The 13,966-nt window shown below is 43.0% G+C and overlaps 1 protein-coding gene across 2 annotated transcripts in view; it reads left to right on the top strand.

Annotated features, from left to right (window-relative positions):
* Positions 1-13,966, top strand: part of FRMD3 (FERM domain containing 3) — a 287,242-nt gene that overhangs the window by 140,020 nt on the left and 133,256 nt on the right. For both annotated transcript variants that reach the window (XM_045780850.2, XM_045780849.2), the window contains exon 2: positions 2,048-2,152. In XM_045780850.2, the coding sequence (XP_045636806.1) occupies positions 2,048-2,152 (105 nt within the window). The remainder of the gene's footprint in view (positions 1-2,047; positions 2,153-13,966) is intronic.

Here is a 13,966-nt window from a genome sequence, read left to right as displayed (position 1 = left end):
TGTTTGCAATGAGCTCCCTCCTGGGTGATGCTGAGGTGCTGCTCTGTAGTATTGCTGGTCTGTGGGTGGCACTTTCAGGCACAGGGACCTGGGGGCCTGGAAGTGTAGAAACTGGCCTCAACCGCTTTTGTGGAAGATACCGATTTCTGTTTCAGGCCCCACTGCTGTATTCCACTCGACGCCATGTTTACAGTGGCCTTTCCTTGTCTCAAGGGTCTTACCGTAGTATGAGAGTATGTATTGGTTGATGAGTTTAATCATTTAAAAAAGTCTTGGTTGTGCTTTTAAGTACATCTTCAGGGCAAAATGCTCCCTGTCAGGCACTGTCAAGTTCTGCTCCATCCCACATCATTACAAAGCATTGCTTTGACCCACATATCTTGTCTGTCTGGCGTATGGTGGGGGCAGTCCACTGTTGTAAATCCCGATGCAGAGAGCTTGGCAATCCACTCGCAGAATGACAGACTCGCATGTTATGTTCCGTGATTTGATTCCTCAGCAGCCTCTTAACTACGGATGCATTACGGAGCAAATCTGTAAAAGGAACTAAATCCATTGATTATATCGTGGGCCTTAGATTCAGCTGTCACCAGATACAGCTCGTCGTTTGAGCAGCCAGGGTTAAAAACAATGAGAAATCTAAAAACAAATTCCATTTTGATGCTTTGTCCCTTTTGAGCTACGTTAGGTGGTTTCTTTTAGAAGGGAAGTAAAGGCTCAAAGTTTATTCAAAATTAAACTCAATGTGATTTCAGGAGAACTGGGGCTTCGTATCACGAAATGTGCTTATATGCCCAAGTCTTTTATTCAGTGCAGTGGATCCCAGACCAGTGAGTGGCTTTTTCATCAACTTTCTGAGCTGATGTTAGTAGTTTCTAATGAAAAGATAACTCTGTAACACAGATCAAACTCTTCCAAAATTATTTTTAGTGGATTGGAGGAGTCGCTCACTTAATATCTCTAATTTCTTCATTTATTTTTATAGGTCACATTCCACCCCTAAAATATTCCATGGTCCTGTCAGCAACTTCGATTGAAGCAGAAATTAATCTTATCAAATATCTTGATGAGGACTTGGAAGAGTCCTTGCTATTAACAGGGTTTTGTGGTAACGGTATTCATCTTAATCAGATTTGGCTGACAAATCTCTCACAGAATTTTAGAAGGAAAAATAACCTGACTCATTTTGCCCATGTGAAACAGCTGGAGAGTTTGGCTAAGGTCACCTGGGCCTGTCCCAGTCTGCCCTCCCCCCACCCCCACCATCTCCCACATCCCTTATGGATGTAATGCACTGGCTTTGAGGCCCAAAGCAGCAGGTTTTCCACCTTTCCTGGTGGGGGGCAGGGTGTTCTGTCTAAGCTATTCACTGAGGTCCCATAGCATCCAGCAGAGTTGCAGTGCACTCACCATGTCTCCGGGGAGACAAAATGGTGTGGTAGGAGCCCAGATTCTATAGCCAGGTGGCCTGGGTCAAATGCTACCTTGCCGTATTCAGGTTGTGTGACTTTGGGCAGGCCACCAAGCCTCTCGGTGCTTCTGTTTCTTTAAATGTAAGATGGGGACCTTCCTCATAGGATTGTTATGAAGACTGAATGAGTGAGTACCTACCGAGCAATTACGGCAAACATTCAAGTGCACTGTATGTGGAATTATGAGTGGGTTTGTGAATAGTGGGTCTCCACTAGATACTGAGTTGTTAAATCAGTGTTCTGAGTTTTTTCTAGCTTTAGAAAAATCAAATGGCTCATAACAGAATAAAAGAGAACATATTAGAGTACATTGCATCTATGCAGGGTGTTGTTTGGTGTCTCCTTGGCTCTCTTTTTAGTGTTCCTTTGGCTGTGTCTGTGTATGTAATAGTTCACAGTGTGAGAATGTATTTCTCACTGTGGATTGTAGTTAAGAGTTTAGAAGTCCCTGCTCCAGGAACTGAAGTGAGCTAATCCATTCTCTAAGTGCAGACCTATGGTGTGAATGAGGCACATTTTAGACATGAATGTACAAGGTGAGCTCTGGCTGAAACTTAAATGTGCTTCTTTTGCAGAGGGAGACCAAAGGGCAGTTTCTTATTGACCACATCTGCAACTATTACAGCCTGCTGGAGAAGGACTATTTTGGCATTCGTTATGTGGACCCAGAGAAGCAGCGGGTAAGAGCCAACCTCTGTCTGGACCCATTTCGGGGAGTGACTCATGCTGTGGGTGACCAAAGAGGTTCCTCTCAGAGCAATCATGATGTATTCTTGTTCTTGTGGTCATTGGCCACCTGAAACTGACTGGCCCAGGATATATATATATATATATATATATATATATATATATATATATATATATGTGTGTGTGTGTGTGTGTGTGTGTGTGTGTGTGTGTGTGTGTGTGTGTAAGAGTTTGGCACTGTTCCCATGGGACTGGGTAGGGCAGGAGAAAGGAAAACTTACCTTAGACATTTTCAGAAATCTGCTCCCACCCAGTTCCTGTGTCTTTGAGGAGCTTTGTTCAAACACTGACTACATAAAATCTCATTGTGGAGAAAATATACCTCTCAGTATAAAAAGCTAGTGGTAGAAAGGGGAACAGGAGAGACCGCTTAAGGGGCACAAAGTGTTCTTCTTGGGTGATGAAAATGTTTGGAACTTGATATAGGTGGTGCTTATATGACATTGTGAATGTCCTAAATACCAACTGTACACTTTAAAATGGTTAATTTTATGTTATGTGATTTTCATTTCAATTAAAAAAAGCTCTTGGCAGATGAAGGGTTAAGATAGTTTGAAAGCTGCTCTTTGCACACCAGTAAATTTGACAGCCCCCATTATATTATCCTTGTTCTTGAGTATACCTGCCTTTGTTGGTATCTGTTGATTTTTGTAAGAGTGAGCAGGGGAGTCTTGCCTTTTGGAAACTGTACCAACATTTTATATATATAATATATATTATATATTATATATATTCATTCATTCATGACATATGTTGGATTCAGTGATATATGTCCCTCACATCCAAAAGGTCCCAGGAATTGGGTCCATCCCAGCTCCTGCCACCTGGGGTTTCCCATTCCTGCAACCCTGCTGTGGGTCCCAGCTATGGATTAGGAGGCCCTGTACTTGCTCTGATCTCTGCTTCTTAGCCTCCCCCACTGACAAGCAGGGCAGTGTGTGTGAAAGGGTCAGCTGTGAGTGGTCTGGGATGGGGGGACAAGTCCACTCTGCCTTCTTTAATTTGCCCTCCTCCTGTTGGTGTCCCTGGTCACCTTTCTCTCCCCTGTTCCCTCTCTACAGTCCCACTTGGTTCTTAGTTTCATATTGACTGACTCAATACAATGAGGAGAGGCTTACAGAGTGTATTCTTGCAAAGGAGCTGGCTGTTTAAGGAATAGATTAGATTTTGTTCTGAAATCTGGGAAATCATACTTAGCTTTTAGAGTCCAATAAGACCTAATCTTCTTTAAACACATAAATGCAGTGGCTCAGAAAGAGATTTTGCTTTCCTGTAGCACTTGCAGGAACTCTCCAATGGGCCAAATATATACCTGAGTGAGAGGGAGCTAGCAGGATACTAGTGAGAATATAGGACTGACATGAGGTCACAGAGGGGATTCATGTGGCATTTCCTGCTATTAACAGTGGTTCCCAGACCTGGCCCTCCAACAAAATCACTTAAGTGTTTACTAACAGTGCTGACTGTGGACCCTCTTCTGGACCTCCTGAATCAGAATCCCTGGGGCTAGGACCAGGAGCATGTATTTTAGCACATCCTGATTCTACTTTTGATGCAGCCATCCCAGTTTTGGTCTTCAGACTGGTGTTGGGGACCATGGCATAAAGATATTCGTAGACATATTTTCTTATGGCTTATGGAGATATTACCCTTTTATGGAGAGAGAAACAGATTCACTAATGTTACTCTCCCAAGGTCCCACAGCTAGTAAGTGTTGGAGGGAGTATTGAGTCCAGGATTATGGTTCAGACCTCTGTGGGTCAAACAGACTCTGTGGACTATATTAGTCATCTAACCACCACTGAATATAGATTCTTTTTGCGCAGAGTTCCATCCTAAATTCTAAACAAGCAACCTGCAGAAGTAATTCTAGCTACCATTAGTTGAGCATCTGTCATATGCCAGGAATTTTACTGTCATGGTCTCTAGTTTTCCCTACAACACTGTAAGGAAGAGGAAAACTGAGGTGCAGAGGGTCAGTGGCTTGTCTAAGGCTACATGGCTAGTAATTCATGGTGGAAGGATGGTATTTGAACCCACATTCTTTCCACCCATCTTCCAAGTTAAAATTTGAAACATAACCTAGACAAGGGATTTGTAGACCTTTTCTGTAAAGGACCAGATATAAAATATTTTCACTTTTGACCCATACAACATCTGTCATCATTTTTAAATTATTTTATTCTAGTGGAGAGCAGCCATAGACAATACCTAAATTAATGGATGTAACTGTGTTCTAATAAAACTTTTTTCCCAATAAAAGTCTTTTATAAATTGGCAATTAGCCATAGTTTACTGATCCTTAGCCTAGATTGTATCTGGAAACCACTTAAATGCATAAGCTGTTTTCATTTCTCGATTCATTGGGAAGATATTGGATAATCTATTTTGAGAAGTCTTTAGAATTGTAATCAGATGTTGATATGGACTTGTGGTTTTTCAAAAAACGTATCCATAGACACAGAAATATAGATGTGCGTGTGTGCATGTGGGCTAGTATGCATATGTGTATAGTTCCAAGTTCTGTTTTCTGAGATGGCCAAAAGCAATGACACCACAGTAGCAATGAGCACACCTACCCCCTAGATCTTGGTTTCTAAATATCATTTTTTTTTTTTTTTAAAGATTTTATTTATTTATTCGACAGAGATAGAGACAGCCAGCGAGAGAGGGAACACAAGCAGGGGGAGTGGGAGAGGAAGAAGCAGGCTCATAGCGGAGGAGCCTGATGTGGGGCTCGATCCCATAACACCGGGATCACGCCCTGAGCCGAAGGCAGATGCTTAACCGCTGTGCCACCCAGGCGCCCCTCTAAATATCATTTTCTAATAAAAGGAATGTGGGCTCCTTGAAAACATGTCTGATTCTAGGGCAGAGTCAGGGACATCAAAAGATGAGCCTGGGGCGTGTTGTGGTGCCAGAAAGCAAGGAAATGCTCAAAAGAGAAAAAGTCACTGAGCCAACCTGGAATGACATACATTGGATGTGTCAGAGCCAACCTGGAAGAGCTGCCAGTGACCAAAACTGGAAAATTAGAGTGACAAAAAAGAAATAATAATAGTATTGGATTATAATCCATAAAGTAAAATATCCACGAGTCATATGAATATAAGTAATTGAATAAATAAAAAGGGGGAGAAGAGATGGCTCCTCCTTACAGATGAATTCCAGTTAATAAGTGTAGAGGAATGAGGGAATATCGCAATGATTGTTGTGTACAAGATGCATTGATGAATGCTGAAATTAGTGGGCAGAAGTTTGAGGAGAAATAAGATATCTGTATAGTCTCCAAGTACTCCTCTCTGCCCCAGATATCTTTTGGTTAAAAAGGGAGAAAGACTAACTTTATAGTGGAGAAACCTGGCAGGCATCACTTTAACCAAGCCGTTAAGGTTAGCATCACCAGGGAGAAGACATTCCAACGTCACGTACCCCCTGATTATCCTGCATTGAGGAGGACACATCATCCTGGCAGTATTCTTCCCAATAAGGCATAACTTCTTTCAAATCTTGAGGAAATAGGAGAGCCTGAAGGGAGAGATGTTCTCCAAAACAACTTACCTATATTCTTCAAGAGTATTGAGGTCATGAAAGACAAGGAAAGACTGTGCAACTCTCATAGATTAGAGAGACACATCAACTAAGGCCATGTGGGATTCTGGATTGGATTCTAGAACAGAGAAAAGTCGGGCAGTGGGAAAACTGGTGAACTCCAGATTAAGTCTGTAGTTAATAGCATCGTGTTAGTATTAGTTTCTTAATTTCAGTAACTGTACTCTGGTTATGGACGATGCTAATATTGCGGGGGGGTTATATTTGTACCTTTTTCATAGGCCTAAAATTTTTTTTAAGTTAAAAAGTGTTTAGGTTGATGTGCTTTGTTCTTTAAATTTTGACTTGGTTGAGCTTAAATTTTAGTGTCCAGATGTGGGTAGTAGATTAGTGGAAAAAATGTGGGCCTCACTCAAAACAAAACTGTCTTATCTGATCTGTCCACTAAATGGCATACAGGGTTGTTGAATCATTGTTTCCCACCCTGCATCATAGCCTTTTCTAGACTTTTGATTGAGGATTCAGTGAGAGTGTCGCTTCCATTGGGCTGCAGAGTAGTTGCTACACAAAACCACGTGGACTTTGTACTCAGAAAGGTGTGCATTAAATCCCACCCCTGCTGGTCAGTAAGCTGTGTGATTGAGTCTTTCCGAGTCCCCGTCCTGATGGTTACAACAGATAACAGTAGCCACCCGTAGGGTTGATATGGGAATTCAAGATAAAGTTTAACAATTAGTATATACAGGGTACATGGTATACGTTATTTTTATTGCGCGTCTTATAATTACTATGCATTGGCTTGGTCGAGGTGAGGCAATCGTATGAAGAAATACAACCATGGTTAGGAAATCTAAAATCTAGAAATGTTCAAAACTTCTTTTAAAGGCAGGATGGCCATTGTTATGCTCTTTGGGGAGATAAGTGTGAGCCTTGGATAATTAGAAAAAGGGGCTCAGAGGCACAAAGATCTGCTGATATGGGAGTTTTAAGCAGAGATGAACGGACCAGCTTTGGTGGTTTTACCAGGTCGCATACTTTTTCTCAGTGGAAAATAAAACCGATGAATTATTCGGATAGGAAGATAACCAACAGAAAAAATTAAGTTAGTTAGAAAAACTGAAGTGGAACTTACCTTTGCTGTGGGAGTTGGTGGTTTGCCTACAACTCTTCGCAACTTGATTTACAGTAGACCATTGTGGAATATTAAATATTTAGCACTGTTACATTTGGAACACCATATGTTTGACAAGATGTCTCATGCCCCATATGCTCTGAGAGTTATGAGGACTGAGTCAGTGAATGATGACTATCTTTTGCTATTTTAATGGCAAGGGCTCAGAATTTCCATTAGTTTCGACATATGACGTAGGGAGGGGCCGATGGAACACTGGTCAGTAAAAATCCCCTCAAGTTTCTACCATATTCTTCTGAAGAACTCCTATAATCTTAGTGCCTGAAATTAGGGAAAGGGTGGGTGCTAGTCCTCTATTTTACTGAAAGAGAAAGCTGGGACTATAAGTTTAGAAGTCTTAGAAAGAATAATTCCAGAAGGTAAAGGGAGTACTTGGCCTAAGTCCAGGTATTTTTTTCTTTAATGTAACATATTCTTTCCACTGCTTCTCAGGTACTTGGGTACCTTCTCTTTGGGAAGATGAAGTTTTGGAATAATGAGCTGGATTTCATAATTCTGTTTTCTTTATTTTTTAAAGTTTATTTTTTAGTAATTTCTACCCAGCGTGGGGATCAAACTTACAACTCTGAGATCAAGAGGCGTATGCTCTTCTGACTGAGCCAGCCAGGCACCCCTCCTAATTCTGTCTTCTATGGCTATGGTTTAGGATGTCCATTGTCCTGGATTTCCCTTCTTCTGTCTTTTCCCCTTTCCCAAACCCAGCTATGGGGAATTCACCCCCAGTGCCTTAGAAAGTGAGGAGATACTCTCCCCACTCCCAAACCCAACCAACCCAGTTAGAGGAGGAATTATACTGGGACTAGGTTGATGTTGGCTTACGGTCTGCAGGCAGATTGGACACAGTGCTTTTGGTTTTAACTTCCCTGTTTCTAAGCATCTGTTTAACCCCCCTACACCAGTATCATTGACTTTTCTAACTTAAGGACCATTCTGACTCCTACCGAAAGACAAATTCACTTTGGGAGTCAATGCCTCTGGGGTAATCTCCTCAGACACCCTCATGTTTGGGCATTGTATGTCACATGACCACTGGACCACTTTCTGATAGGATGGCCTAGAAAGTCACAAATGCAAGGACATGCTGAACCCTGATGCCTCCTTCCCCCAGATAGAATTACAGCCCTGGAGTTTTTATGTTGGTAGCCAGAAAGAACTAGTGAACCTATCAGTGAGTTTCATTAATAATGGGAAAAGACCTTTTCTAAGTTAGAGCAGTTTGCTTTGTCTAGCGGTACCTTTGGGGAGGACATGGAATGGAATAAAAAAAAAAATCACAATGATTTTGGGCTTCACTCTGGGGCTGGTGCCAGGAAGCCAGACAGCATTATGTCCCACCAGCTGCTCCTGCCTTTGAAAGGCTGCTTCCTGCTCTTGGGGACAATTGCTTCACAGATGCTTGTCCCTAAGATCAAGAGTGGTACCGAAGATTTAGGGCAGCCCTGCACTGAAGAGAAGGATTGTACTGCTGCTTTAGGTCACTGGTCATGAATTTGTCTGCTTAATGAGTCCACCTTTGTTTTTAAAGTCTCAGGGGTATTAAAAATCAAGACTACTTGGATGGCTGTTTGGAAAGAGGTATGGACAAATAACTTGGCTTTATGGGAAAGGACTTAGAGTACTCAAATTACAAGGAACACAGCAGTATCCTAACAGCTTGAAAATTGGATATTTTGTGGTTCAGTTGTGGCCCAAGGTATTAACCTGACAGATTTGGGGGAATTGTCATATTCCTTCAGCAGAAAGCAGAATGTGGCGTCTAACTAAAATGATTGTTTGTAATTGACTCTCTTGACACCTGATGTCCTTTCCTAGTAAGGGTTGGGGATGCCTGATAATGACAGGTTGCAATCTGTAAGTCACTTAGGGAACTGGGATGTCCTAATTTTAGTGGAGGGAGGAGAAAGCACATGAACTGGGTTATCTTGTTTGGGCCAATAGGCAGACATAGGAATAAGTGTGGTGAAAAATGCCATTTTATCCTTACTTGAGTTAGGAAAACAGCAGGAGGATATCCGGGGTAAGGCAGTCTTCCTCTTGGGTGGTGGGAAGCTCCTGGGCTTGGTTCAGAGGAGGGCAGGAATTAATTAGGTTGGTAAGGCTGAAGTTTCATCATCAGAGAAGCATTCACTGGAGGCTTCCAGCAGACAAGGATATCACAGCTGACGGGAGACCAGCAGGTTTGGAACTTTCAAATAGCTCTAGAGACGATTTTTAAGTGAAGCTAAGAAGACTAGAATGTAAAGATGATGTGTAACTTGGAGACATAAAAGCAGTGTTGGTAAGGATTGACAGTGGAGCAGACCTTTCTTTTTCATGCATGGTCAAGAAAATTCAAGCAAATGCTCAAGCAAACGTTCAAACGTTTGAACGTTCACCTGTAATTGTGTTCTATCCATGGAGAGTAATAACGAGGAGTGTCTTCATTGGCTTGGGCTGCTATAAGAAAACACTTGCTTATGCAGGACACTTAATTCTCACTTAGTTCTAGAGGCTGGGAAGTTCAAGTTCAAGATATTGACAGAGTTGGTTCCTGGTGAGAACTCTCTTCCTGGCTTGCAGAGGGCTGCCTTTTCCCTGTGTCCACACATGGGGTGGGGAGGGGGGAGAGCCCGCTCTGGTCTCTCTTCCTCATCTTATAATCCCATCATGGGGTTCCACCCTCGTGACTTCTAAACCTTATTACCTTCAAAGTTCCCACTTCCAAATACTATCACATTGGGGAACAGGACTTCAACATGTGAATTTGGTGGGGGTTGGGGGCAAACATTCAGTTCATAATAAGGAGTAAGAGTTCTAGTTATCTATTGCTGTGTAACAGGTCTCCTCAAACACTCGGAGGCTAAAATGAACACAATTTATCATATGCCAGGATTTTTGGGGTCAGATACTCAAGCAGGGCTCAGCGAGGTAATTCTTCTGTTCCACATGGTGTTGACTGGGCTCCCTCAATGGTGTTTAGCTGGTGGCTGGTCTGTTCTGGGGGGGGGGGGGAGGGGCAGAGGGTCTAAGACGTTTTCATTCATAGGCCTGGAACCTTGATAGAGATGGCTGGAAGGTGGGTCTTGGGGGCCCCTCCCTCTGCATGTGGTTTCAGGACCTCTCCACATGGCCTGTCCAGCTGGGTATTTGGGCTTCTTATGGGGCCTCTTTGGGTTCCAAGTACAGGTGGAACCATTTACCAAATACACTGTACAAAGAGGGTTTTGGGGAGAAGTGGTAAGTTTTGCATATGTTGAGTTTGGGATACCTATGAGATGTTGAGGTAGAGCTCTTCAGTCTCTAGTTGGGAACATGGATCTGAAGCTTCATGAAGAGGTTTAGGCCACAGATGGAGATTTGGAGCCCATGAGGTTTTCACTACCATACAGCCCTGATGAGCCTGGACTGCAGAGCTGAGGGAAAGAATATAGAATAAGAGGAGATTTTGAAAGCTAAAGAACATCCATTTTTTAAAAGGGTATCCAGAAGGAGAAACCAGCATAGGATACCAACCAGGAACATACAGAGCATAAAGAAAATGAGGCAAGAGAGACCTTCTAGAAGCAAGGGTAGCTGTAGACTTAATATAAGGGGAAAGGGCTACAGTGTCAAACATCGAGAAGGAAGGGGTGAGGAGGACATTACTGCTCAGGAACTAAGAGCTTTGATGCCAGGAAGATCAGGTTAAATCCTGGCCCTGCCTCTTGCTGGTTGTATGCCTTTGAGCAGCCTCCTTACCCTCAATTACTTTATCTGTAGAATGGGGACACTGATAATAATACCTATGCCATAGGGTTGTTATTTAAGTGCATTAGTCCATATTTTCAGCATGTAATGGATCTTTTGCTACCTGCTTTAAAGAGTTTGAAAGATTCGTGATTCTGGTAGCTAGACAATCTTTGACCTTAGAACAGTTTGGTGACGATGTGAAATTTCTTTGGCTTGACAACAAGTGTTACATAGTGGTAAATCCCATTGTAACAGGCTTGAAGGAATCCCATCATTTCCTCTATAATTGCATTTTGGTGTCTTACTGTCCTCTAAAATAAATCGCACTTCATGTTTTTACAACCTCTATTGCATTTTCAGACCACTACTGTTTTTAATCCCGAAGCGTACATTAAGGATTTCTTGGACGTAGGTGCAGGGGTTGGCACACAGGTGTCAGGATGGCCCCCATTTGTTTAGTAAATAACATTTTATGGGGACACAGCTATTTCTATTCATTTCTGTGTTATCCCTGGCTGCTTTCGTGTTCCAGTGGCGGAGTTGAGTAGTCCTGACAGACCATATGGGCCACAAAACCTAAAATATTTATACTGTCTGGTCCTTTACGGGGGGAAAAAATGGTGCTTATGCTTTCTTAGGCTTCCTGTTTCCGCCTCTGTTTCTTAGGTGTTTCTTCTCCCAGCTGTTACTTCTGTTTTGCTTATTCCCAAGAACCCAGAATGCAGGAGCAGTTATGGTTGCAGAAATAAAAACATTGCACTGAAACAGTGAAGCTTTTCTTGCACAGGCTGACTGCCAGAAGGACAGGAACTTGTGTGTGCCCGGCCTATAGATACTTCTGCTGTTGTTGTCGTTGTGTTGTAGATTTCATGGAAACTGGAGTGAAAACCACGGGTTACTGGTATCTAACTAGCTAGGGCCTAGCTCTAACTGGACAATCCAGAACACTTGGGTTGCATTCATTCAGATGACATTCTTCTTTCCCCTGCGAAGGCCAGAGAGTCTAGAAATGGCATAAGTTGGCTAGATAATGCAGGGAGACAGAGGTACTCTGGGGCTTTGTCCAGGCGAGATGTGAGAATCAGGCCATCTTTTCAGGGCTAGGGTGGGAATTGGTCAGATTGTGGATCTGGTTACTTCTGAGGCAGAAAAAACCATCTCCTGGTTGGGAGGTATATTCATTGTTTAAAGCCCCATTTGTTATTTAACACATTTCTCTGGGCTATAGATTCTTCTGGTTTCGGGCACCGAGGGTTTTGGGAAAGATAACAGAGAGGTGTGTAATTTATTCTGTTATCATAGGCTGAATCAATTTCAACAGAAGCCCAGCGTTTGAAGATAACGAAGTATGTTATATTGTTTACTTTGGGGAGGTTTTTTTTTGTTTGTTTGTTTGTTTTCTCCCCCTGGCTCACCAGCTGCCAAATTAAAATCAGTCTACCTACTCACAAATCACCACCTCCCACCCCCTCCTGCCCCCCCAAACAAAAGCCAAAATTGGAAAGTACAAAAGAAATGCACCTTTTCTATGATGGGGTAGACAAAAATGATCTCTTAAGGCTACGTATAGGTGGGCCTAGCAAAATTAAAAAGAACCAATTGCTGGTAATGTTCTCATACTTCAGGTTCATAGAATGTGGAATGTGAGAGCCGAAGGAATCTTAGGGGTCCTGGAATCTGCCCCACCCCCAAGACCATGGAGAAGGGAATCAGGGCATAGAGGGGTTAGCCAGTGCTCTGCTTTTCACCCTCTTTGTGAAGCTTCATTCAACTTCTCTTTGCTTCAAGCTGCTATCAATACAAATACATTTGTTCTAAGAAGCAGCTTGAAATGGTCAGGCTGGATTGTCCCGACTGAAAACCCTGTTAAATTGGGACCTCCCAGAGGGGGATATGCAGGTTCCTGGGGTTCAAGCCCAAAACAAAAAGAATAAAACCTCCAAGGGAAGGATTTTAAATTCAACAGAGGGAGGGTAGTTTTTGGTGGGGGAGTTAGGGAGGCTGTCTTGGCTCTGGTACCCAGAAGTGGATTTGGAGATAAAAATTCCAGTTTTAGTAGAAAATGTTCCCAGGACAAAGAGTTTGAGGAGCTTGGGGGGATTGGGACAGGGAAGGGAGGGAGATCACACAAGTGTGTGATGTTGAGCCAAGTTGTACACAGGGTACCTTGGGCTGAAAGCCACCGCAAATTTCTGGAAGAGTGTAGGTCATGCCTTAGCGTTGTCCTGGCCAGGGGGCGAGAGAGCAGAGGTATTTATCTTCCCACATCTTGTCACTTCCTAACCTGACAGTGAAGAGGTGAGTGGGAGAGACTCATTCTCCATCCTGCATTGGGTTCCAGTAACCTGAGGCAGTCTTCCCCAAAAGGATTAAACTGCTATATAACTAAGGGGAAAAGGGCATCCGAGGGGAACTGGGCAGAGTGCTGGCAGTATCTCTGTAGACCCCTTTCTGATACCTTCAGATCGTGCTGAGGGAATGCACCCTCTGGTTTGTCTTACTTCCTAAGCTCATTAGGTAGTATCAATCATTGGACCTTAGCATCTTTAGTCTTCGGAATTCTTATTCTAAATGAAAGTTGAGGAAATGAAGGTTTCAGCTATAGTAAACCAGCTGCAAATTCAGATATTTGGTTGGCAGGCTTTTCTTTCTACCTCTCTTAGGGAATTTCAGTTTCCAGTAAGGACACAGACTTAAAAACAAAACTAGTATATATTCCAAGTAGCAATTGAAAGGAAAATAGCAATGCAGTAAATGTTCTGAGCCTCATATCGAATTACCAAGCACACAACATCCTGGTTCTTTCTCGCAGACGTGTAATCCATCTGTACGTATAGTAACAGCAGGAGTTGTTGGTGTGGTCCAGACTTGAATTCGTTGCCCAACTCACAACTCGAAAAGGAAGAAGGAAAAACGGGAGGAGAATTACCTTTCACGTAGAGCAGAAGGCAGATGGAATGGGAGTGTGAGAGGAAGAGAGTGACAGAGGTGGGCTCGCCAAGAGGGGCCGTTGCACCAACTTGGGAGTGTCTGAGTGAGCGCCAAGAAGATGGGAACAGCTGGTGTTTACTGAGCTTTAACTAGGCTCTAAGCTCTGTTCTAAGGACTTCTTAATGCATTAACCCACTTAAACCTTATGATGGTGCTGTAAGTGGGGAAACAAGAAGAAACTCGCTGGAGGTCACGTTGCCAGTAAGTGGCAGAACTGGGATTTGAACGCAGGCTTCCTGGCTCCTGCATTGGACTGCAGTGCCAACGCTGGGGGCTTAGCTGGACTTGGCATCTGCCTGTTACG

Source organism: Ursus americanus, chromosome 34 (assembly GCF_024610735.1).
Source record: "Ursus americanus isolate L20-20 chromosome 34, mUrsAme1.1.p, whole genome shotgun sequence".
NCBI classification, from domain to species: Eukaryota; Metazoa; Chordata; class Mammalia; order Carnivora; family Ursidae; genus Ursus; species Ursus americanus.
The sequence above is the reverse complement of the archived record's forward strand: the minus strand, read 5'-3'. Positions and strand labels throughout refer to the sequence as shown.